The sequence below is a fragment of the Polyodon spathula genome, chromosome 3, assembly GCF_017654505.1.
Source record: "Polyodon spathula isolate WHYD16114869_AA chromosome 3, ASM1765450v1, whole genome shotgun sequence".
Taxonomy (NCBI): domain Eukaryota; kingdom Metazoa; phylum Chordata; class Actinopteri; order Acipenseriformes; family Polyodontidae; genus Polyodon; species Polyodon spathula.
Genome location: NC_054536.1, coordinates 25,112,094 through 25,137,026, shown reverse-complemented (window position 1 = coordinate 25,137,026; position 24,933 = coordinate 25,112,094). Strand labels below are relative to the sequence as shown.

General features: G+C 40.2%; 1 protein-coding gene across 3 annotated transcripts; it reads left to right on the top strand.

Annotated features, from left to right (window-relative positions):
• The first annotated feature begins 1,399 nt into the window (after positions 1–1,399).
• Positions 1,400–23,925, top strand: LOC121312894 (nucleotide-binding oligomerization domain-containing protein 1-like). Of its 3 annotated transcripts, none has more exons than XM_041244787.1 (12): positions 1,400–1,497; positions 4,378–4,701; positions 4,826–5,024; positions 5,414–7,226; positions 7,658–7,741; positions 12,075–12,158; positions 13,049–13,132; positions 13,679–13,762; positions 15,273–15,356; positions 15,754–15,837; positions 16,616–16,699; positions 21,484–23,925. In XM_041244787.1, the coding sequence occupies exons 2-12, from the start codon at positions 4,504–4,506 to the stop codon at positions 21,653–21,655; spliced, it is 2,970 nt and encodes a 989-aa protein (XP_041100721.1). In that variant the 5' UTR covers positions 1,400–1,497; positions 4,378–4,503; the 3' UTR covers positions 21,656–23,925. The 3 variants fall into 3 exon arrangements, with proteins under 3 accessions (XP_041100721.1, XP_041100723.1, XP_041100722.1); XM_041244789.1 differs by lacking the exon at positions 21,484–23,925 and adding an exon at positions 17,006–17,780; XM_041244788.1 differs by lacking the exon at positions 1,400–1,497 and having other exon boundaries at positions 4,128–4,701.
• The last annotated feature ends 1,008 nt before the right edge of the window (positions 23,926–24,933 follow it).

Here is a 24,933-nt window from a genome sequence, read left to right as displayed (position 1 = left end):
TATATATATATATATATATATATATATATATAGTGTGTGTGTATAGTGAGCCGCTTCACACTGTATAAATCAATGTGCACCACATAAAAATTCCATAACAAAATTACATGACAAACTGCCATTTTATTTATTAGCTATAGAACCACTGCCACAAAATGAGTGACATTCCACCCATTTTCTTTAATATATTTGGGGATGAAACTCCAGAGGACTGGAACATCACCAACTTTCCCAGTAAATTAAGACAGTAATCCACCTGAAACTACTGAAACTGTCAACAGTAGATTACATGAGATTACATGAGGCACAGCTAAATGAAGCAGAAAACAAATGAAAAAATATATATATATTAAAAAGACTACAACATGGGCTGTTAATGTATTTAAAGAAAAAAATATGGGCATTCATTTTAAAGAAATAAATCCAGGAAAAAAAAACTCAACAGCAGTCAGTGAGGAAATTTTTCTGCCAACTGGAAACCAGTATTCAGTCTCCAGTTTAAAACTGTCACCCTAGTTATCCGGTGCACTGGAACTTTAAAAATGATTTGTCAAAATGCCCTCCCGATGTAACCGCCTTTTACCTGCAACCACTCACTGATTGGAAGGCATTTGCGAAATTATGCCTAAACCTCGCAATAAAGCCAGTCTCTCGCAACGCTATACAAACCACTGCTTGAGAAGCACAGCAGTGCACTTACTTTCATAAACAGGGCTGGCATCAAGGGAAATAATGCCTGTAACCAGACTTCGCTCTGAAAGCAGTTTGCTAAGCTATTGGACGCCCACAATGCAAAACACAACTGGAGTTCAATCCTTAAACTAGAAGTCCGACTCCAGCCTTGCAGTAGCGTCACTTCCTGTAGCCTATTTGATACTAAACCTTTTGTCTTTTTTATATCTTTTCTGTAGTTCAGTACTGTTTTTACTAAATAGCTGTCTGTTATATTTTCCAAAACTTTAAGTTATAGGCTATTTCAGCTTCCTGTCAGCAACGTTTGTATGTTTGCTAAGTTGATGGCTCATTTTATACACCTGCACGTAGGTAACAGAAAAACAACTTGAATAAACAAGCCACTTTTATATTCAGTGCCAGTCACAACAGGCAAGACAGCTGGATTAGTCATAACCCAATATGCCCTCAGTTTGCCGGTGAGCAACAGGGTGCATTAGCAAGTGGTTAAAAATGACACATTCATTTTTTATACCTCAGTACCACAGACTTAAAAAATGGAAAGCGAAATAAGTAAAGCGCAACCTTTACATCTGTAAAAGTCTCGAACAATACTTCAAAATGTTTGCGATAAAAAAAAAAAAAAAACTTTCCAAGAATTGCTCAATAATTTGATGATCTGTGCACGACTAATCCTAATGCTATAAGTGCCTGCTTAGATGCACCGCTGTCTGGGCGAGAATAGTTTTCCTTTCACTTCCTGTGAAACGGATTAAAAGAGTTCTGTGTCAGGCAAGGTAAAAACAACTGTAGTATCTAATTTTGGTAAGTTTCCAGCACTTTATTTTAGATCTTTAACTTATACTATAATGTGTGTTTTGATCTACATCAAATATGCGTTGTTTTGTTTTGCATTCAGTAATTTCGGATTAGTTTTTATTTTGACTGCCCGGTTTGTGAATCGGACACAAAGCGCATAAATACATTGGCAGATAAAGAAATTGTTAAAAATGCTATCCGACCTATTTTATTTGTTGATGTTAAAAAAACAAGTAAATAATAAAAATAAAAAAAACAGCGTTCTATAATGGTGTTTTGATTGGTCAACGTTGGAATTCATTTCGCAAGAATGATCTCGTGTGTTGATCGCATTAAAAAATGTTTGTTGCGCTCTGTACTAAAAACAATAGCCTTGTTTAATAACAATGTATATTTTATGTAACAAATAATATAAACAATACAATTACATCTTTTTTTTTCTATCTGTATAATCTGCCTAAAGAGACCCAATCCTTAACACATAGGTGTTGTTATTTCTACGATCGATGTTTTCACCGGGCCTGACGAGAGCTCCTTATCGCTGAAAGTCTAGCGTTTTAGTGGGTGGGGCCAACAAAATGTACGCCAAAAAGGGGGGCGGCATTTAAAAAGTTTGCGCACCACTGCCCATTGTAAACAAATGGCAACTACACTAGTTGCAATTGTACTTTCTTTTTTTTTTAGTTGTGTTGTCTGTGCTTAATTGATACTATAACATTTTGTTTTTTAGTAGTAATGCACAAGTGGCCCATTACTGTCCAAAACCAACTTAAAGCATACGAAAGTGTTTTATTGTGTGATAATATATTCTGACTCAAACATTGTTTTGTTTGTTCTACCCTACCACCCTAATTATATTGATGAACGAGGGATACCAGATGTAGTGATTCAGAGTTTGTCAGCAGTTCTCTTACCCCTGTCTGCCAAGAAGAGGTGTGACAGTCAGAGTTATGCACAAGGTAACACACAGCTTTACCAAAAACAGGAAAAGGACTGCAGTACTTGGAATAAAATAACAAGTAACAGCGATTAGCCAGTGGCTGTCTGGTAAATTTGCATTAGAAGATAAGTTTGTGTGATGTAGAGAAAAAAAGAGAAAAAAAATGGCTTCTGATGCATTTCCTGCCTGCTGCCCCATCTCTTAACAGCATGTTCACAATTACACAACACATTTTCACTCTATTGCAAAAAGGTCACATTTCCAAACCACCCATAACTACCTAGCAAAACAAAAAAAGAAATGTAGTTTTGAAACCAGAAGAACGTTTCTGTAAACTGGCATTTTAGATGTTTCTAGAGAACCGGTAACCCAATTCAGTAGCACTGTTTCTAGAGAGTATTAGAATCTAGACTAAATTTCAGTGGTTACCTTTGTGAATTCTGGCTTGTAATCCAGAAATCTGCTTACCGTAAAATTGTTGAGTGTTCCTGCTGAGGCTACTGGTAATACTAAGTTTTGCAGCATTTTACATTTTTACACACATTTTGAGCACAGTATAGAAAGCAGGAAACACAACTGGTAATTAAGTGTAGATAGACAGGACAGAGGGAAGGAGACCATTCTTCAGAGTGGTGAGTGTATGGAATGGGCTACTTAGTCATGTTGTTGAGACAGAAACACTTAGATCCTTTAAGAGCTAACTTGACAAAGTTCTGAGGCCAGTCAGCTACTAGGAATGGGATGGGCCGAATGCTCTAAAGTGCTTCTTGTGGTAAAACTTGGCAAAAGCTTTCTTTAGCACAGGTAATGACAGTGTTAGAATCTGGGGCTATATGAAACTGCTTGGCCGTGGATCCTTCCATATTAAACACAACCAGTAAATGTACTGTAGATGATGAGACGATAACAATATGGCCAAACAAATCAAAAGTGATATTGATGCAGACATTTTATTACTTGGTAACGAGGAACAATAGATCTATCACATTATCTATCATAAGTTTAGCAGAGAAAGCAGGCAGTGCGTTTGAGATTGTATTAATAATATAATAACCAACCAAGGTATTGATGGAAATATTTTCAACATGCTGCAATACAGTTATATCCACATGCAGAGTGTAGATTATAGTTAGAGCTTCTGATTTTAACTTTTAACTGATTTAAAACACCCCCGATCAAAATAAAATGATATCGGTGTATAGCCAACAAACACTGGAAAAACAGTAGAAATGGTTACTCAATTCATGTTGACCCCCCTCCTATAAAAAGAATACTACCTTTCCCCATGCAGCTGGGCAGTGTCCTTCTTTCCTGACTTGTATCTTTCATGGATTTGTTCTGAATACTTTAAACCCACCCCAAATACTAAGTGACAGCACATTCCTACATCTATTGGAGACTGCTAGTAAGATTTAAAACAAAATTACAATTAGGAATGGAGGCTTGTTTGCAGGATTTAAAACTGTATTACAGTTAAGATACAGTGGACTTAAAACTGAATTGCAGATTATGGCTAAATGTAAAAAAAATGCCTTCACACAAAAACCTCAGAATAATGTGCCCATGACAACATAAGGATTTCATTGTGGAAGACAGCACAGGAAAGAAGGTACAACTTAAGTGTGCAAGTACTGTTGAGTTACTACCACATTTGTAACAGAAAAAAAAAAAGCCAAAACATTTTGGAAAGTAGCCGAAAACAATTTCATACAGTATATAAAAAGTGAAAGCCCCCCCCAAAAATAAATAAATAAAAAAATAGAAAAACCTATTTACACATAACTTGAAAATACCTAGCAACGAAAAATGAAATTAATAAAAACAGAAAAACAGAATGCTTTTTCAGGCAGTACAGAAACCTGTTAGGAGTTTTTAATTTCCATAGCGGGGCGGATATACTTCCTACAGTGCATTTATTATTCCAACTGACTAACTATTTTTCCCAGGTTTTTTTTCTACAGTTGCCTTGCAATATGCTATCTGTACAGCTTGGGTTTTCACACTCAGAAGGGTCCTTAATGAAGAGTTTCTAGAGGGTAGAACTTGAGCCTTAAAAACAAGCAATTGAAGCAATGGGAACTGAAAGTGGTTGTGCTGTGGAGAAACAAAGTTTGTGCACGCAAAGCTTTGGGCTTCTTACAGTGCATCGGGAGTTATTGGTCTCTCAAGTCAAGAACATTCAGTGTGTCCTGGACAATTTAGTACACAGTGGCTTCTTTTGCACTGAAGATGCAGAGATTATTCTGCGGTTCTCCACCAAAACTGACCAGGTACAGTCTTATTTTCCATTCACTATTTTCATTTCTGTAGACTGCTGCCATCTGCAAGGCTTTTAAAGGAACTGCTGAAAAAAGTAAGTAATTGTATTATTGTAATGTGAAATGTTGTCTGCAGGTTCGTAAAACCCTGGAGCTGGTGCAGAGCAAAGGAGAGGAGGTCTGTCAGTACTTTGTACACATTCTTCATGTACAAACATTCATATCTGATACTATGGCCTTCATAGACCTGAGAGACCATTGGTACAGTGAGGAGATGTCAGTACCACCTCACCAGAGCAAATCTCAGAGGACACTAGTGTGTGTCACAGATCCTGGTGAGAAAAGTTACTGTGTGTGTGTGTGTGTGTGTGTGTGTGTGTGTGTGTGTGTGTGTTTAAACCTTAGAGTATTAGGTTCAGTCAAGGTGTTACAGAATTTGACCCTGCCTCACTGAATGAGAAATGGGATTAATATGAAGCTTCAGCTGATTAGTTTTTGTCCTCCATTTAGTGGTTAATGTCATGAAATGCACCTCTTACCCAGCTTAGGCCCCAGGGTAGTGAGAGCAACCAATTGAAGGACATGACCTAGAATTTCTTTGATCCCACGATTCAACTAGATGTCAAATATTCTTTTTATTTCTTAAATAGTTTCTATTACTGTGGTTTTGTTTACAGGTATGTATTCATATTTCATGTTTTTGAATTTTTTGGTTTCTTTGCAGTGAGCAAGTACTGTGAAAAGCTTCATCGTGAGCTTGGGCAGGACACCAAGTTCATCATCTCGTATGCGCAGAGCGAGGAGACGTTGCTGGATAAGATTTACACTGACACACTCGTGGAGCTGGTGAACGACCGCAATGAAAGCCTGGGTTACTTGGACAACCTAGACGAGCTGTTCAGCGACAACGGCGTCTTTAACCAAGATGCAGAAACCATCTTAATCCTTGGGGATGCTGGCATGGGGAAGTCCATCTTGCTCCAGAAACTTCAGAACCTGTGGTCCAAGAGGGAGCCAAGCATCCCGGTCAAGTTCTTCTTTAAATTTCGCTGCAGGATGTTCTGCGTCTTCAAGAAGACAGATAAGATATCCTTGAAGGACCTGCTTTTCAAGTACAACTGCTACCCGGACAATGATCCAGAGGACGCAGTTTTCAAATACATCCAGCGGTTTCCTGAGACAGTGCTGTTCACCTTTGATGGCTACGATGAGATCCACTCTGATTTTGACCTTAGCAGCATTCCAGAAGTCTGCTCGCCCGAACAGAAGACCCACCCACTCTTGCTGCTCATGAACCTGCTCAGCGGGAAGCTACTAAAAGGATCTAAGAAAGTCCTGACGGCGAGAACGGGCACTGAAATCCAGAACAAGGTGCTCAGGAAGAAATTCATCCTGAAAGGATTTTCTCCAGAGAGCTTGCGGTGGTACACCACCCTGCATTTCAAAGAAAGGACTTCCCAGACCTTGGTGCTAAACCAGCTAGAGGCAAACCCTCATCTATGGAGCCTGTGTTCCATTCCCTTGTTCTGCTGGATTATCTTCAAATGTTTTGAACATTTCCAGTCTGTTTATGACAACTATCAGTTGACGGACTTGTATGTCACCATCACTGATGTCTTTCTGCTGATGTCGGAGGTTTTTCTCAGCCGCTTGACCAACCCAAGCTTGCTCAAGAAGAGCAGCCGATGCCAGAGTGAGACCTTCAAGTCTTGTAGAGAGATCTTGATTGCTTATGGAAAGCTAGCCCACCAGGGAATAGAGAAAACTAGGTTTATCTTCAGCCAGGAGGAGATCATGTCTTTGAACATTGCAGAGAAGGAGCTGCACCTTGGGTTCCTCAGACCCATTGGTCATTACGACGGCTGTGGAAACCCCACCACCTTTGAGTTTGTCCACGTGACCCTCCAGTCCTTCTTCACCGCATTTTCCCTGGTGGCTGATGAAGATGTCAGCTGTAAGGATATCTTGAAATTCTTTGCAGAGTGTGAGTATCGCAAAGCAAGGCACTTCCCTAGATTTCCCGTGATGTCTTGTCTTCGCCCTTCCAAAATGCAGGACAAAGACCCCTTCAAGAACAACGAGCACTTTCAGTTCACCAACCTCTTCCTGTGTGGACTGCTGGCCAGGACCAAGGTTAGCTTGCTTGAGCACCTGGTGTCACCCAAGATGCTGAAGAAGAAGCGTGAAATCTTGAAGTCCCACCTGTCGGACAGTGTGAAATCCCACTTGAAAAATCTGCCACGGTTCAAGTCGGAGCAGGAGGGGTACAAAGTTCATGGGATGCCCAACTTCATCTGGATGTTGAGGTGCATCTTCGAAACCCAGAGTGAAGAGGTTGGTAAGCTGACTGCTAAAGGAATCTCTGCCGACTACATCAAGCTGACCTACTGCAATGCCTACTCGGCTGACTGCAGTGCCATCAACTTTGTCCTGCATCATTGCCGGAAACAAATTGGGCTGGATCTGGACAATAACAACATTAATGACTATGGGGTAAAACAGCTCCAGCCATGCTTCAGCAAGCTCTCTGTGGTAAGGTAAGCAATTTACTGTAGGGAAAGTATTCTTTTCACTTTTTCATACAGTGTATACAGTACTTTCCCCGAAGTCTGGGGGAATTTTAATTTTTAATTGATAAAGAATGTAATATAAAGGCTTTTTTTAATGTTCAAAATTACTTCTTGCTCAGCTGCTGTATACGCTGCATTGCACTAAAATTGAGCCATTGCATCAAACAGAATAATGATGAGCTACGAAATTAGAAAACAGAATCTCCTGGCTCCTCATGTAAAGATCTAGTCTAACCTGTGGGCCACACAGCTTTCTCCTGACAAGAGATACAATAGTACATCAGCATTTTAATTGACAGAATATGGAATGTACACTAAACATTCAGTAAAACGCAAACTTTTACATTAAAATCATAATTTAATAACAAATGGATGTTTGTGGGGGTTTTTTTCCACAGGTTGTGTGTTAATCAGATCACTGACTGTGGAGTAGAAGTCTTAGCAAAGGAACTGGTGAAGACCAAAATTGTCAAAGTTCTAGGGTAAGTTTACATTTCTAGTGTAATCGATAGCTTTCCTTACCAGATAGTTATGAACAATTAATAAAAAAGTACAAAATGTAACCATTACCATATGGGTATTTACCTCTTAACCCTTTGCAGTCCATTTATTCAGCGCTTGTCAGGTGCGTCAGGTCCAGTTTATTTTCACACGCGCTGTTTATTTTACGCTGTTTATTTATTTATTTTTTTCAGAGTAAAACAGGTTTGACAGGCATTGCATGGCAAAACGACATCAGTGCTGCATCTCCAGCCAAGCCCCACACCTTATTCACTGTATTTTTCATGTACTTCTTTATAGACATACATATTGATAAATCCTCTCCTGATCACTCGTTTTATCATCAAACTCTTCAATAATGCGATCCAAGTCATTATTTTATTATATAACATCTCAAAAAGCTCTGGAAATGTCTGTGGTATTCTTTGAGCGCTGGATGCGGAAGCAGCTACCTCCTTTATTTTGTGTCCGTGTTATCTCTGTGGTGCAGGGGCTCTCTATAGCTCAGTCTCACTCGGCTATTGACAGGATTTCTCAGCATTTTCCGTTAAAAAAAAATGACTAGAGACCTGTGTTTTACGTCTTTTTGAGGATGTCTGACAGCGTCCGACATCAGATTGGAAAGGGAAAATTGTAATGTCAGACCTGGTCCGACATAGGACCACAAAGGGTTAAAGACCTGAAACCTGTGACACAGTCATGACCCACCCAGAGGACATAAAAACACTGCCATCACAGACCTCCACACCACTTTTCCTTTCAAGAACTGACCTGACAGGAGAGCGGTTTGTGATAAGTAATTGTTACTTATTCTGCTCCGTCTTTCGCATTGATTGTGTTTTACACAAAGTCTATGTGATAGTAAAATAATCGCTGTATTAGTTTTACTAATTACCATGTGAAACCAACGGCTTGAGTCACTCCTTCCCAGGGATCAAGCAACATAAGTCGGCTGACTTTGTGCTCTCCCCCCACGCTGAAATAGCTCCGGCTGGAGTTAATTCATTCTCATTTTGGCTTCGGCTAAAATTACGAGACTTACTATATTTTTAGTAATTGTTATTACTGTATTTTGCTGAGAAAAAAATGTTTGTTATTCTCGTTCTATTTTCACAGAGACTAAGCGTAGGCCTGTCACCCAACGTGGTGCTACGTCACACATGTAGTGACAGCTGCTGGTTGTGGTTGCTTGCAATCTCTCCCACAGTATCTTGATGCCGTTTTGGTGACAGCTTTAGTGTCACCTTTATGAGGACTGTTAATTAATTCTAACAAGCAGGCTTCCCTCAGTCTCGTGTGAGTACTTACTGAGTGGTTTTGCCAGTGGCTTGTACAGTGGCCTGTGCGTTACTACCCATGGTAACTGCAAACCAGTGGACCAGTGCTGTACGGAACTGAGGTCACCGCTCCATTCCTGACCCAACCTGGTACCGTGCTGGCCCGGTTCTAAAGTCACAGACCCAACACGGTACCGTACCGCTGCCAACCGGTGTTTACACCCCTGGTCCAGTACCAAACTGGTCTTGTTCGGGTCTTGACCTGTCCAGTTACGGTCTATAAGCAGACTAAATACTGTACACTGCATTGCTTGTTTCTTGTATCATGTCTGAGTTTTATCCCTGCGACAAATGCAAGGCCAGACTGCCTGTTAAGGGCATGCCCGGCAGATGTTCTTTCTGCCTGGGACCAGAGCATGCCAAGGAGGCACATTTCTCTAAGCGCACGCAGGACAAACATCTCTCCTGCAGCTCTACAGACGGCTCTGCGTCCTTTACTCCTGCACAGTGCTGTTTCCCACCACCTTGTGTTAGAGGGTGCGTGCGTCATCACACCATTGCTCTGTGCCAAGGTAGACTGGATGACACACCAGGGAAAGTATCCCAAGCAGGAAACTCCTTTCCTCATCTTCATCTGCTTCTCCTTCTTTGGGGAAGAAGAAGAAGAGTCGCCATTCCAGGCGATCATCTGACATAAAACATGATGGAAAAGCTCTGGGCAGCTGTTTCTTACCAAGGAACGGTGCTTGCAGGATTACTGCATGAATGTTCAACGTTGCCTGTCCCCTTGGGGCCCCAGAAGTGCAGATTGACAACAGGAATACTTGCTGTCCATCATTGCCTCTAAGGAGGATGGGCAAACAGGAACTGGCGTTTCTGTCTGAGGACGTGGAGTTAGTCAGCACATCCCCTGCGGAGTTTCTGAGTTTCTGAGAGTTTCTCAGCTGAGTTTCTACCACTGATCAAGAGGGCCACTTCAGTCCACACAGTCTGCAATGCACAAGGTGAGGCAAGGCAGTCCAAACATTACCACTCTCAACCATGCTGGACTATATGGCACCCATGTGTACCAGTACTTGCATCAGCTTGGACTTGCACTGAACTGCTCCATCAGGGCTGGTGCTAGGATTCACTGGGCCCTGGTGCAAGAGTGTGAAGACGAACCCCCCCCCCCCCGTTAACTCTTTGGTACAAAAGTCAGGCCAAGTAGTATATAAAAATCACATAAAGGTGCCTGACTGGGTACCGGGTTCACAATACATAATTCAGTACCTTGTATTTGCTATTGTTGTACATTTCCAATCTGATGTCTCTGATTCATGTCTTTCCTCTGGCTCAACTGTTTATTTTTCGTGTGAGGAGGAGGTTGGCAGTTCCGCTGCCGCACTATACTTCCATCTGCTGTCGGCCCACTTTTAAACCATTTACTGCACACTTTAAAAAATTTATTTATTTATTTTTTTTATCATTTTCTATTTCTTTTTGGGAAATTCCTAGCTGTCTTTTCTGCTCTTTTCGCTTTGAACAACTCGACTTGTGTTTTGAAGACATATTTGATTTACTGTACGTTATGTACTTCTTACCACAATGGTGGAAAAGTTAGCTTACTTCCACCAAGGGTTTTTTTTTTTTACCAGGCAAGTCTATTATGGAAAATTGGGGTGTGATGTAGGAATTCGCACAGAGAATTAAAGTTGGCTGATAGGCCTATGTGTTTATTGTTCTCAGAAGTATTTGTGATTATATACCTTGTTAGTAAACTGTTTGTTATAATCTTTATAAACAGCAGCTGTGAAACAAATGCAACCCCCCCCCTCCGTAAATGGAAGAGTTTTTTAATCAACACTGACTCTAAAGTTTCACAGTCCCGCCTACGTAGCTGTGATTTGATATGTGTTTTGACTGACAGTTCAACTTTGCCTCCATACCTTGCTGCATTCAACTACTGCTCCTACCTGTAACTACTTACTATATCTTGTATTTGATTTTACTCTTATAGGCATCTGTACTCACATTTTCTGTAATTGCTCTTATTTTAAATCATTCTCATCCATTTATCATACTTACTATGTGACTATGGACTTCACTTGTATAAGCTAATAGTTAATAAAAGGTCTAACTTTTAACACTCAAGAATTTATTGTGAAACAACAGTTAATGGAAAAAAAATAAACTGAAATGTCTTGGTTAGATAAGTATTCACTCCCTTGAGTCAATACTTGGTAGAACCACCTTTGGCGGCATTACAGCTATGAGTTTTTTGGGATAAGCATCAACCAGGTTTGCACAACTGGATTGTGCAATATTCGTTCATTCTGCTTAGCAAAATTGTTGGTGGACAGCAATCTTCAAGCTTGCCACAGATTCTCAATCGGATTCAAGTCCGGGCTTTGACTGGGCCACTCTAGGACAATTACTTCTTTGTTTTTAAGCTACTCCAGTGTTGCTTTGGCTGTGTGCTTGGGGTCATTGTCCTGCTGAAAGGTGAATCTCCATCCCAGTCTTAGGTCTTTTGCAGACTAAAGCAGGTTTTCCTTGAGGATTTGCTTGTATTTAGCTCCATCTATTTTGCCCTGACAATCTTCCCAGTCCCTGCCGATGAAAAGCATCCCTATAGCATGATGCTGCCACCACCATGCTTCACAGTAGGGATGGTGTACCTGAGTGATGTGCTATGTTGGGTTTGCGCCAGACATAACACTTTGCATTTAGGCCAGATAGTTCAATTTTTGTTTCATCGGACCAGAAAGTCTTTTGCCACACCTTTTCAGAGTCTCCCACATGCCTTTTTGCAAATTCCAAGCAGGATTTTACATGGGCTTTTTTCAGAAATGGCTTCCTTCTTGCCACTCTTCCATTTAAATGCATCAAGATTTAAGGTTGTAACCCAACAGACACACACACACACACACACACACACATATATGTAGATAATAATGATTTATTTTTTGTGATACTGATTGCTCTAATTTTTTTATTTACAGCAATGGTAGGTGAGGTATGTTACTAACATACTTGTACATTTTTGCTTTTACAGACTTTACAAAAATCAAATAACAGATGCTGGAGCCCAGTGGGTTGCAAAGGTCATTGAAGAATGCCCAAGTCTTAGGATTCTTAAGTATGCACAATTGAGTAACTCTCATTTTAGAGTGATAGAGGTCTGGACTATAAGCCGACACTGAAACCCACAAAACTAATTGGTTTCGGATAGTATGTTTTTGCTCTACAAACTTGCTATAGTATATTTCTTTTTTTTAAAAACCCATCATCTTGAAGGTATTTCCTGATTTTTTTCTAATTTCTCTTGCACTTGTCTTATCCCTGTTGGTTAGATCAGCTGAGTAACTGACAAAATCAGTTGTTGGGGATTTTTAGTGCAGAGTCACTGAGGGGGGTCAAAGGAAGATACTTCTAACCATGGAATTACTATCTACTGTACATCCCTAACTAGATTGAGGAAGCTCAAGAGAAATTAGAGGTTTTGAGAACTCTGCAAAGAAGTGGGGCTTTTAAAAACAGTTTAAAGACTTTCCCAGGTAGTAAAGCATGAAACAAGTCTAAAGTGTTTGAGTAACGGCTGTGCAAAACTACTTTCATCGCTTTGCAAATATCTAAAAAAGGGAAGGGAAACTAAAATGAACAATGTCGCTTGCATTTAAAGCAAAGGTTAATTGTAATATGTTACATCTGATCATTTGTAAGGGGGAGGGGGGATACAGAATTGAAAAAAATGACTGCAGTGCAGTTTGAGGAAGTAGATTAGGGTTTGGATTCTAAAGTGGGAACATTGTTTTTAACTCAAGCTAATCCTGCACACACGGCTATAACAGAAAATATGCTGACAGCTTTTAACCTAGCAGAACCTTTTGTTTCATAAGAAAGTGGACTGGAACAAACACTTCACGATTTATAAATTCAATTCAATATGGAAGTGGTTTTATATATCATTTTTTTTTTTTTAATGAGTTGCTTTTGAACTTGATAAATGACAGCTTTCTGACTTTGCAGGATTGGGTGCAACAAAATTACAAGCAAAGGTGGAAAATCGCTGGCATGTGCAATCCAGAAGAGTAGAACTATCTTTGACGTGGGGTAAGGGCTGAGGACACTTCTCTACTTGCGTTACAATCATTCTGGTGAACACTTACACCAGTTTTTTAAATGGATGGTGTATCCATTTAAAAAACTGTATCCATTATTTCAATCCCAACACACTACAGGACATAAACACCGCAACTAAACATTACTTTTTTTTATTAAGTAAAAATCCTATAGCCTTTTATTTCTTTTTAAAATGTCTTATTGTTTTCACATACGCTAAAGATAAAATACAGTGATGGACCATGGGCATTGCTCTTTTGTAATTCCTGTACTAGTGTGAACAGTTTGTGGGGGTGAGTAGAATAGTATAGGCCACCATGGTATTCACTGGTACAGCTGAATATGTATAAAAACAGACTCGCTTTTGGGACCGAAAAGTCTAAAAGAAGTTTCACTTTAGCTTTGACCATTGTGCCACAAATTGCACTGCAGATTGTTATAGATCCCCTAAACAAAGTGTGTCCACATAGATGTTAGAGTGGCTGTGAAAAGGGAAACGTTTAAAATTTTGCATAACACATTGGCCTTTGTTTTCAGAATGTGGGGTAACAACATTGGTGATGAAGGGGCAATCGCCTTTGCAGAAGCCTTGAGGAATCACCCCAGTCTAACAAACCTGAGGTACAGTACAGTATGTGGCACTGTAGTCGCATTGGATTGGGAGACCATGGAATTCAATTCTCATTGGAGGCATTCGTAAAAGAAAGCGAGAAGTTGTATTATCTGTAGTAAATCTTTGTAACCTCTGCATTCTTTTTCACTATTTCCCTGAACTTAGCATGATATGGAAAGCTTTTTAAAAGGTTGCAATGCTGGCAGTAGTGGCGTAAAGACATTTCCTCCAGAGTGAAGTGCTTGGAAGTGAAGCTAAACCCTGCCATGAGAACTGACATTGTTCTGGTGCAAGATGGGACTGATCATATAGACTGCATAAGTCCTTGGCCTGGGTCCCAGTCCAGATCAGAACATCAAAAAGAGAAAAAGAGAAAGAAAAATTTACTGCTGGCCATACAGAAACTGGTTTAAGGGAGGAGAGTTTAGGCTGATTGAAATTTCAAGTAAGGTGTGCCAGGCTGTGTAGGAGAAGCACTCAGTTGAATGGCTTTTAAGGTGTTTTCTCACAGTGCGAGTGCGAGTCGTACTGGTACGATCCCACCCACTTTTGGTTAATTGGGTGTAGGGCCTAAGGAGTCAGTATGCTTTCTGAGAAAAGAGAAGTGGTTTCTAGCAAGCATTTAGCTGCCCTATAAGAAAACACAGCTTGAGTGCACATCCTGTGTGTGGCGTTGAATGAGATATAAATAGACAGGATCATTTTGACTCGGATGAATGTCTGCAGGACAAAGGGATGTAGCAATACTTCCACACTTAAGTTGTACCTTCTTTCCTTTGTTGTCTTCCACAACGAAATTCCTATGGTCACAGGCACATTCTTCTGGAGTTTTTGTGTGGAGGCATTACATTTCGCCACAATTCTGTTTTAACTCCTCTGTATATTAACTGTAATACAGCTTTAAATCCCGCTAACAAGCCTCCAGTCCTGATTGTAATATTGTTTTAAATCTTGCAAGTGGAGTCTCAAATAGAAATGTAGGAATGTGCTGTCACTCTGTAGTTGGGGCGGGTTTAAAGTATTCAGAACGAATCAATGATAGATACAAGTCAGGAAGGCAGGACATTGCCCAGCAGCACAGGGAAATGTATTTAATATTATTTTTGTAGTAGCTTTTATTTATTTAATGGAAAAAGGGTCAAGTTAACGTGAATTGATTAACCATTTCCACAGTTTTTTCCGGTGTTTATTGGCTGTCCATCAATTTCATTTATTTTATTTTTTTTTGTATCGGAGGGGGTTTTATCAGGTTTTATCGGTTAAAACCGAAAATCAGAAGTCCTAGCCATACAATAATGTGTGAGCTGTTAGTATTGAGTTATCGTTGCATTTGTGAAAAAACTGGTAAACAAATTCTGTTTTAAATAGCAGGGATTTTTAACTGGTAACTTTTTACAGTATACACCCATAAACAGGTATGAACAGACCATATACAGGGTGTTGATTAAATGTTGGTTTATTTGGTGTACCCCTGCAAATCTTCCATGTATTTTAACCTGTTTTAACATATTGTTTCAGCCTTTCAGCCAATCTCATCTCTACAGAAGGAGGAAAAAGTTTAGCGGCTGCATTGAAAGAGAACACCTCGGTGCAGATATTTTGGTAATTATTATTGGATTTTCACTGTGAAGTCTTGCCCGAGGGGACAAAACCCCACCCTGTAGTGAACAGTATTTCTACGAGATATTAAGTCAGACATCACCAAACTCAGGACAGTTTTTTTTTTTGGTTCCGTATTTGTTTCAAGTCAAGAAATAAAAAAACAAAACAGGAGCCAAGGGGAAGAAGCATCTTTTCACTTGATTAAAATAGAAACAAGAGTATCTGCTGGCTTCAGCATTCAAACCCTTCTCAAAAACAAAACATCACCACACCAGTGTAGTTCTCAGCCTCCTGTGAAAACATAGTTTCTTCCCTTTTGGTGTACTGATGCATGTCATGAAGGCATGCTCCAGATCTGTCTGCTCCACAGCCTGTTTAATTGCTCTCATTTCCTCAGGCTTGTGCAGAATGAATTGAATGATGAAGTTGCCAGGTCCTTTGCAGAAGCGATCAAGGTCAACACAGCATTAACGCACCTGTGGTAAGCTTGTGTACACTTTGCAGTCTGAACTCCGTATATTCGCAATCAGTCCCACACCAGAGAAGTAGCCTCTGCTTTCACAGAATAGAAAGAGAGAAATAAATACATTGTCATGTAATAATATAGTATTTAAAAGAGGGGCTGAACAGGCAGAGAAACTATTGAAAATATAGGAAGAGTCTGAGAGTGAAAAAAGAGATATCTACCTGAATTAGATATTGGACCCTATTCACAAAGACTTAACTTGTTTAAATAATTTTGTTGTTTTTGTGAGTAAGAATACACTTTGACCTTCATGAACTGTCAGTGGCTTCTTTAACAACATGAATATTAAATAGTATATTAATAGAAACAGACTTTTAGTACAGTTAAAGCCTTGTGAATAGAGCATGTTATCTCAAGAAGACCTGCAGTGTATAATATTTAAGTGGATCTAGGGAATATATAATTTCCATATTTATAGTTACAAACCTATTGATAAAATATGACAACTGGGATACGTTTGTTTTTGTTCACAAAAAAAAAAAAAAAAACATTTCTAGTTTGGGACAGGATGAAACAGCATGTTCAATATTTTACAGTCTCCCGTTTTCTGCACATAGCAGACATATTCTTGCTATGTCCCCACCTGCTGGATGTGAGACTGCATGACAACACTTCCACTGTTCACCACTCATGCAGGAAGGTTTTCGGTACTGAGTCCTGTCATCACAATAGTTCAATATGTTCTTCACTGTACAGATTTATCTTGTTTTAAGCAATCCTTTTGTATTTGCAGGTTAATCGATAATAAAGTCACAGTAGAGGGTGCAAAACTTATTTCCCAGGCTTTGTCAGAAAACAAAGCACTGAAAGAGATCTGGTATGTACCTGTCTCAATGTTACAATATCCAGACAGAGCATTTTGAATTTGATCATATCCTTCTGATGCATTAACCTGAAGGCTCAGCGTTACTCTGGGTCTCACAACAACATCATAACTTCTCAATTATTATGGGGTTCTTTTAAAATAAAATCTACATAATGCTGATTGTGCATATGCATTTCTCAGACCTAGGTAAATACTTTCTGTTAACTCCTATAACTATATTAACATACTGTATTATTCCCTGAAATAAATGTAAACACATTAATAAAAACCTTGTTCCGATCCCCATTATCAAAACAGCCTGAAAGGAAACCTTCTGTCTTTGGAAGAAGAGGAGGCTCTTAAAAACGAGAAGCGACTACTGTTCAACTGAAGTGCACTGCTGCGTTGTCCTTCAGGAGCCTGCTTCCGTGTGTGTGTCTGGCACAACCGAACTGCTGATTGTGTTCGGCAGCTCAGTGGGTTGGCAGTGAGGAAGAACAAGGAAACAATTGTTTTTGCTGCTTTTGAAATTAGCGAGCAGGGCCTGTGAGGAAAGCACTGCTGAGCTGTTAGCCGGATGCAAGACAGAAGAATTGCTCCAGCTTTCTAGCCAGAGCGTATAGCTCTATGGCTTCTGTCTTCCTCGCAGACCAGTGTAGTGTGTGTTTGTGGATGGCAGGGGTCAGGGCATCTTCTTGGAATGTGTTTAGATTTGAAATCCCAATCCAAGAACTGTGGCTGGATGTCTTGATCCGGTTCAGTCCTATTCCTACAATAGCATGTTAGTTTAAGACTGTCTGTTGTACATAAATAATGATACACCTATAATCTGTCATGGAACAAAATATAAGTATGTTGTTTAAAGAATTAATGAGCTTGTAGCTAAAAGGTGAAGGTGCTGGATGAATGGGGGGATGGACTGGTTTTGTTTTCTATTTAACTTCTGTAAGCCTGTATTGGGGTACTCTTTATCAAACCTCATTGACTGGCACTGAAAGTTTTCGATTGATAGAGAGTCTTATAGAATCAGATCTGCAGTATTGTTTTGTTTCAAGATTTGTACGTGCAGTTTGTATGTGATTACGTTCTGTACTGTTGTCATTGGATTTTCATTTTTGTTCCGGAATCCAACAGTTTTTATTGAAAAATAACATCAAGAATACTTATTATTATTATTATTATTATTATTATTATTTATATAGAATAGCACAGTTCGGAGGGCGTGTAGCTGGGGTTCTGTTTAAGCCCCAATCACCTGCACTCCCACTGTCTAGTGTTTTCGTTGTAGGAAAAGCCTCAGCTGCCGACATTCGTGCTTCAGCTTAAACGTCTTCTCTAATATCTAAACTTCGTTGTCTCGCTCCTTTCACTGCAGGTCACTTCTCCGCACAGCACTGCCAAGACATTATCAATTATTTTCCTACCTGCTGCGATGATTCTTCTCATCATTCAGTTTCTCTATTCAGCTTCGCGAGCTCCAAATTTAGTCTTTCCTGCTACATTCAGTCTCCAGCCCAGCAACAGCACCGTTCAAAGTGCAGCTTCATTATTCAACTTTCTCTGCATCTTCATTAGAAAGACTGGCCCTCTGCTAAACTTTCAAAGCTCCCCCGCCAAGACATCGACATTCCCTCATCAGTAATTGCCCTGCCTTAGCTCTATTTAAATCCACCACAAAGAGCTTTGTCTGCTGAATCTGTCTTTACTCCTCGCCTGCAATCAGGCGCCCCTCCCCTGCTCCCCTCAGCACCGGCTCCCACAGAGCCAGCACAATTTACCGTTCCAGAAGATCCTACCCATCGGTACGTTCAAAGTTTTAAAGAGCTATCCAGCCCATTACAAACTCTAGAGCCTCAGATCTATGCATTCTTCATCTCTGTACAAGGCAGCCCCATCACTGGCACCATCTAAACCTCCTTAACTTTCAAAGACCAATATCCACCACATTTGTATAGCCTCAGTTGCTTCTCTCTCTTCATGTAATCCCAGACAGATTCGATGATGTCGAGATCAGGGCTCTGTGGGGGCCATACCATCACTTCCAGGACTCCTTGTTCTTCTTTACGCTGAAGATAGTTCTTAATGACTTTCGCTGTATGTTTGGGGTCGTTGTCATGCTGCAGAATAAATTTGGGGCCAATCGGATGTCTCCCTGATGGTATTGCATGATGGATAAGTATCTGCCTGTACTTCTCAGCATTGAGGGGACCATTAATTCTGACCAAATCCCCAACTCCATTTGCAGAAATGCAGCCTCAAACTTGCAAGGAACCTCCACCATGCTTCACTGTTGCCTGAAGACACTCATTTGTGTACTGCTCTCCAGCCCTTTGGTGAACAAACTGCCTTCTGCTACAGCCAAATATTTCAAATTTTGATTCATCAGTCCAGAGCACCTGCTGCCATTTTTATGCACCCCAGTTCCTGTGTTTTCGTGCATAGTTGAGTTGCTTGGCTTTGTTTTCACGTCGGAGGTATGGCTTTTTGGCTGCAAGTCTTCCATGAAGGCCACTTCTAACCAGACTTCTCCGGACAGTAGATGGGTGTACCAGGGTCCCACTGTTTTCTGCCAATTCTGAGCTGATGGCACTGCTGGACATCTTCTGATTGCAAAGGGAAGTAAGCATGATGTGTCTTTCATCTGCTGCAGTAAGTTTCCTTGGCCGACCACTGCGTCTATGGTCCTCAACGTTGCCCGTTTCTTTGTGCTTCTTCAAAAGAGCTTGGAGAGCACATCTGGAAACCCCTGTCTGCCTTGAAATTTCTGCCTGGGAGAGACCTTGCTGATGCAGTATAACTACCTTGTGTCTTGTTGCTGTGCTCAGTCTTGCCATGGTGTATGACTTTTGATAGTAAACTGTCTTCAGCAACCTCACCTTGTTAGCTGAGTTGGCTGTCCCTCACCCAGTTTTATTCCTCCTACACAGCTGTTTCTGTTTCAGTTAATGATTGTGTTTCAACCTACATATTGAATTGATGATCATTAGCACCTGTTTGGTATAATTGTTTAATCATACACCTGACTATATGCATACAAAATCCCTGACTTTCTGCAAGTGTACCTAGAAGAATTGATGCTGTTTTGAAGGCAAAGGGTGGTCACACCAAATACGGATTTGATTTAGATTTTTCTTCTGTTCAGTCACTTTGCATTTAGTTAATTGATAAATATAATCTGTTAACATGTCTATTTTTGAAAGCATTCTCTACAACATTTTCTCACACTTACCTAAAACTTTTGCACAGTACTGTGTGTGTGTGTGTGTGTGTGTGTGTATATGTATATAAATGTAGATATATAGATATATATATATATATATATATATATATATATATATATAATAAAATCTGTAAAATAAGGGTTGCCTGACTTCCTCAGCAATCTGGTCACATGTCCACTCATCCTATCAAATACTACAAGCTTTAATAGATAGTGAGAGACATGTTACAAGAATAGAAAGCTGTGTGATTATGAGTTAAGGAATTGCACTATAAGGACTGGAGTTGTGAAGCCCAAATCTCTGAATGCGAGTTCACCTTTTCCATTTCAAGCAGACATGATAGTAGCAAACCGCTGATCGATCCTGTATTAACTAACACATAGGATGGTCAGCATCTCATTTCTCTGCCCTTGTTTCCAGAATGGGGCACAAAGGGCACTGAGCTTCCTCAGCAGTCGATTGTTACATTCGTTCAGCTCCAGCTGCCACCTCAGCTTTCAGTTCCAGCACTCCTCCTATCTCTGCTTTCAGTATCTACGTTCTGTCAGCTGGTTCCGGATTCTTAACAGCCTTTCCTCTGCCTCACCCTCCTGTCTGCCTATTCGCTCATTTCTACTCTTTCTGCTTCTTCTCCTATGAGGATCTACTCATGGAGGCCATCTGCCTCTCAGCCTTCTTCAGTCCTCTCAGAAGCTCTGAATTCATTGTTTCTTCTGCTTCCAGTTTCCCCGCAGTGGGTATTTGTCTGGGGTGATTTGGTTTGGAGAGACAGAGTGAGTGTGGCCTGCAAAAGTGTACATAGAAATACTTGTTTAATTTGATTGATTTTGTTCCAGTGTTTTTTAAGCCTTTGTTTTGTGTTTGTATCTTTTATTTGGTCCTTGTGCCTTTTTATGTTGTGTTTTGGTTAATTAAAGGTTTTTTTGTTTCACTGCATTTTCCTGACTCTGACTCTTCCCTCTGCGGCTGTCCTGCCACAATTCCGTTTAGGTGCAGCCACCTCCACTGCAAGGGCCAGGCTGTCAATCACGCCTGATCAATAATATGGGGAGCTGGTCCTCTTCTGCGGTGAATTCTTACAGTCATTCATCCTCTGATATAGTTGCAGCCCATTCTGAAATTGCAAGTATGCCCAAAATGGGGGCTTCCTGTCCCCTGGAGCCACCAGAGGTTTTCCCCTAATCAGTCTCAAGGGTTTTTTTTTCCTCTGTACTGAGCGCCAGGTATACACAGTCACACCTACTAATAATTCTGTTTGTCCTAATCTTTTGCGTATGTTACATTTCAGCATGTGCATGTTTTTCACAGAGAGCCGGGGGTCCATCCTTTGGGGGGCAAGTGAGTCTCACTTCCCCAACCTCAGGTCCAGGCATCTACCTACCTTCCTTTTAATTGGAGGGAGTGGGGGGGCGGGGAGTCAGAACGGACCCCCGGCCACATTCTATCCTATCGCAGTTTATGTGCTTATCTTACCTCACCTAGTGAGGATCTGTTCTATCCATTCCTCTCTTTGGGACGTGACCACTCTTAGCACTCATGTCCCATACTAACCTGCATGCTTTCTGTTTACTGCAGGTCCCAGACTGCGCAGTCTCTGCCAAGCGCAGGGCTTAACAAGCGCCCCTTTACAGAAGCCTCAGATGCTGGGTACCCTGCTCTCCCGAGGGGCGACTCCCTCATACTTCCATTTGTGTACCTGCCTCCAGGACCAATTTCCTCTCCCGAGGGTCGGCTCTTCGAGTATTAACCCTCGTATATGTTTTTCGGTAGCTGGGCTTCGCCCCTGGGATGCGTTGGCTACGCCACCCTCAGTCAGCAACAACCTTTCTATCCTAATTTCCAGCCAGGGCCATCGGCCCAGTACTAAATCTGGGCTTCGCCCTTCAGCGGCACTCTGTCCTACTAACTGCTCTTTCTGCTTCCTCTGCCATACTCTTACATACCCAGTTCACGCCCCGTGATTTATAATTTTTTTTTTTATTATTTTGAATCGGTAATTCTTTTTATTACCCCAGTTTCTCCCCAATTTGAAATGCCCGATTTTAATACACCTTCCTGTATTTCAAATAAATAGAAATACAGGAAGGTGTATTTTTGCATATTGGCCCCAGTTCCAAACAGGTTATCCCAGTTCAGTACAGAGTCATTACATTTAGCTATATTAGATAACTGAAGCAGCATCCTGTTATGTGCACGGGGGTATGCCTGTGAGATACACAATGGTGGGCATTTTGTGCAAGGAAGGCCAATAAGGGCGGAAATAGCCCTCCCACCTGTAAAAATCTTATATTTACTTTTACTCATTTTTGACTGGAAAATTCATAAACTGTATTTATGTCTGGTTTGTTTTTGTTCTGCTTTGCAATCACAGATTGACTCAGTGACCATCCATTATTTAACAACCCAGACTGTAAAGATTGTCTGTATTTGCATTTTTCTACCCAAACTTGCTATGCAACTACCAGTATATGTATGCTTACTGTCAAGAAGCTCCAGCCTCTTCATTCCAAGTGAATACTCTGAGAGTCATGTGTAGTTGGAATGCAGTTGAAACAAATATACAGCAAAGCTGTTTAAAATGTTGTTTAGGTAGCCTACTTCTCTAATGCTCTGTTCTGTATTATTATTATTATTATTTGCTTGAGAAGGCCCTGTTCATTGTTTAAATGCTGCTCTTCAGTTACTACAGGTGGTTTTAACACATGTTCTTTTGTTTTATTCTGGCAATGCACTGCTGTGCACTAAATGGTGCTGGTGCTTACTACTTTTAAGAGGCTTTGGCTGCTCCAGTTTACTCTACATGTGTCTATGGTAGCTGAAGAGTACCTTAACACAGGCACTTTAAAAGTCGCTTTTAAAGCCAAAGAAAACCCCAAATGTTAACAAAAATAAGCATCTTGCTGTAGACATGTGCAAAGCAGGTAATAATATTATTTATTTAATATCTGTACATATTTTACATACATGGAATGTTATACCACATACACCCTAAATCATTAAAAAAATATTTCATGATCATCTAGTTGTGCACTATCTGCTTGTCAAAAAGTACCATAGCATATCTTAACGAGAATGCTCTCTCTCACCAATTTTAAAGTCTATTTAATTACAAAATGTACAAAGAGCTGTAGCACTGAACACTTCTGCTATTCTGATTAAATGGAATACATGGATTTGTTTGCCTTTATTTCATCAACAACCTGTTGTTACCACATTGTAGTAACAAATCATTTTAAAGCCATTTCAAGTGTTTTACTGTATATCACTCTGCAAAAGTTGTTTCTGTGGTTTTCTCCATTTTACCCCCTGCCAGCACAATTTCAACAATTTTTATTTATTTTTTAAACATGTGGATGACTTATGTTCCTAAAAATCATGAAGGGACCCTTTCACATATATGGGCTTAGTTATGGCAATTATTAGCACAAGCAGCAAAGAAAAATATTTTCAAACAGTAATGATAATCATATGGGTTGGATTTCATTATTATTTTGACTGCTATTTTTAATGTAACACTTTCAGAGCAGATGGGTGCTCCAGAAGGAATCTCCTTCAGAAGGTGGGGATGTGGACACTGTGACACCTGACTGTGTTCGGACCATGAATTACCAAGTTTCAGGAAGATGTTGAAGCAGCCAGGCTTTGCAGACATTTTTATTCAATTGTCACCAATGTGTGGCTCAAATCAAGTCTGCTTTTGGATGTTCTCGCTTGTAAATGTCCCCTGCAACAATCTGCTTCAAAAATTGTCAGAAAGTTGCCTTCTGTTTCATTGGCCTTCTCATACCCATTTACAACACAATGACTCAGAGTGGGCATCCAGTATGTGCCTTACCCAACTGCTGGACTTGGGACAGCATTCTGTGTAGATTCAAATTAAACATCCAAATACCACATATTAAAGAGTAAGTAGCTGGGTTTTGAAAAGTAGAAAAGCTATACATTGCCACGTGTTTCTACAACTGTTTTAATGATGTACCTGCCATGTATCTTTTCATTGTTAACATCCTGACAACGTTTTACATGTATAACTTTAAAGTCTGTTTCAAAGCTCTTTCCAAAATGGTCGCTCTAGTGTACTGGGGTTTGAGATCTGTCCTCTAAATCACTGCAGGAAGAGAAAACATAACAAGTGCTCTGGCTTTTCTGTTCCAAACATACTTTTTATGCTTACTTTAACATACTTTAAAGTTATACAGTGTTCCCTCGGTATAATGCAGGTCTCAGGGACACACAATATGAGCGTTGTAACAGCAGAGTGTTAGAAACTATGGAGGGGATGGGGGGCCCCCGCGGGTCACATAACAACACACATCTGACTAAAATATAAAATAAAATAACTCTCTCTCTATATTGCACATATAGTGAAGCAAAAATGTAACTTCCCGTGAATTAACCTGTATTTGCATTAAGCACCATGTAATCAACGCTAAATTTTTTACAAAAAAAAAAAAAAAGATAACATTCCCACTCGTGGATCATTTTAATTCGCAGATTTTAAACTATAAATAACCTGGCTAAACGGCAGTCAGGAGTTCAGTTCGAAGCGACACACAAGCAAACCAAGTGCGAGAAGGAGAGCTGATTGAGAGAGGGGAAGAGGGAATGGGCTCGCCCCAGCTTTGGCTGCCAGAGAGGGAATGAAGCATCTCGTCTCCTGGATAAATCCGCAGCTCCTCTTGCAGCAAAAAAGTAAATACATTAGGAAAGATAACCACGGAATAAGCCTAAAATATTTAGTTAGTTATAAAACGAATGCTGAATATGATGTCTGTGTTATAACGAGCCAGGGCAGCTTTTCTTCAGTTCAGATACCGGGAGAGATAGAAATGGAAGTTAGACAGTTGTTTATAGTTTGAACAACACCGGTACTGTATTTAATATTGCATGAATCACTAGTATAGGGAAATGGGGGACATGCTGTAGGAGTGTTATATCCGAGGCGCTTTAAAACCGAGAGCCTTATAGTGAGGGAGCACTTTAAGTGTAAAAATTTGTCAGGATGTTATTTAAACAATGTAGCAT

Coding starts and splice junctions, on each gene's coding strand:
- LOC121312894 (XM_041244787.1), top strand. CDS start 4,504: ATGGGAACTGAAAGTGGTTGTGCTGTGGAGAAACAAAGTTTGTGCACG. Junction 7,227..7,657: donor AGCAAGCTCTCTGTGGTAAG/GTAAGCAATTTA, acceptor TTTTTTCCACAG/GTTGTGTGTTAATCAGATCA. Junction 15,838..16,615: donor ACAGCATTAACGCACCTGTG/GTAAGCTTGTGT, acceptor TTGTATTTGCAG/GTTAATCGATAATAAAGTCA.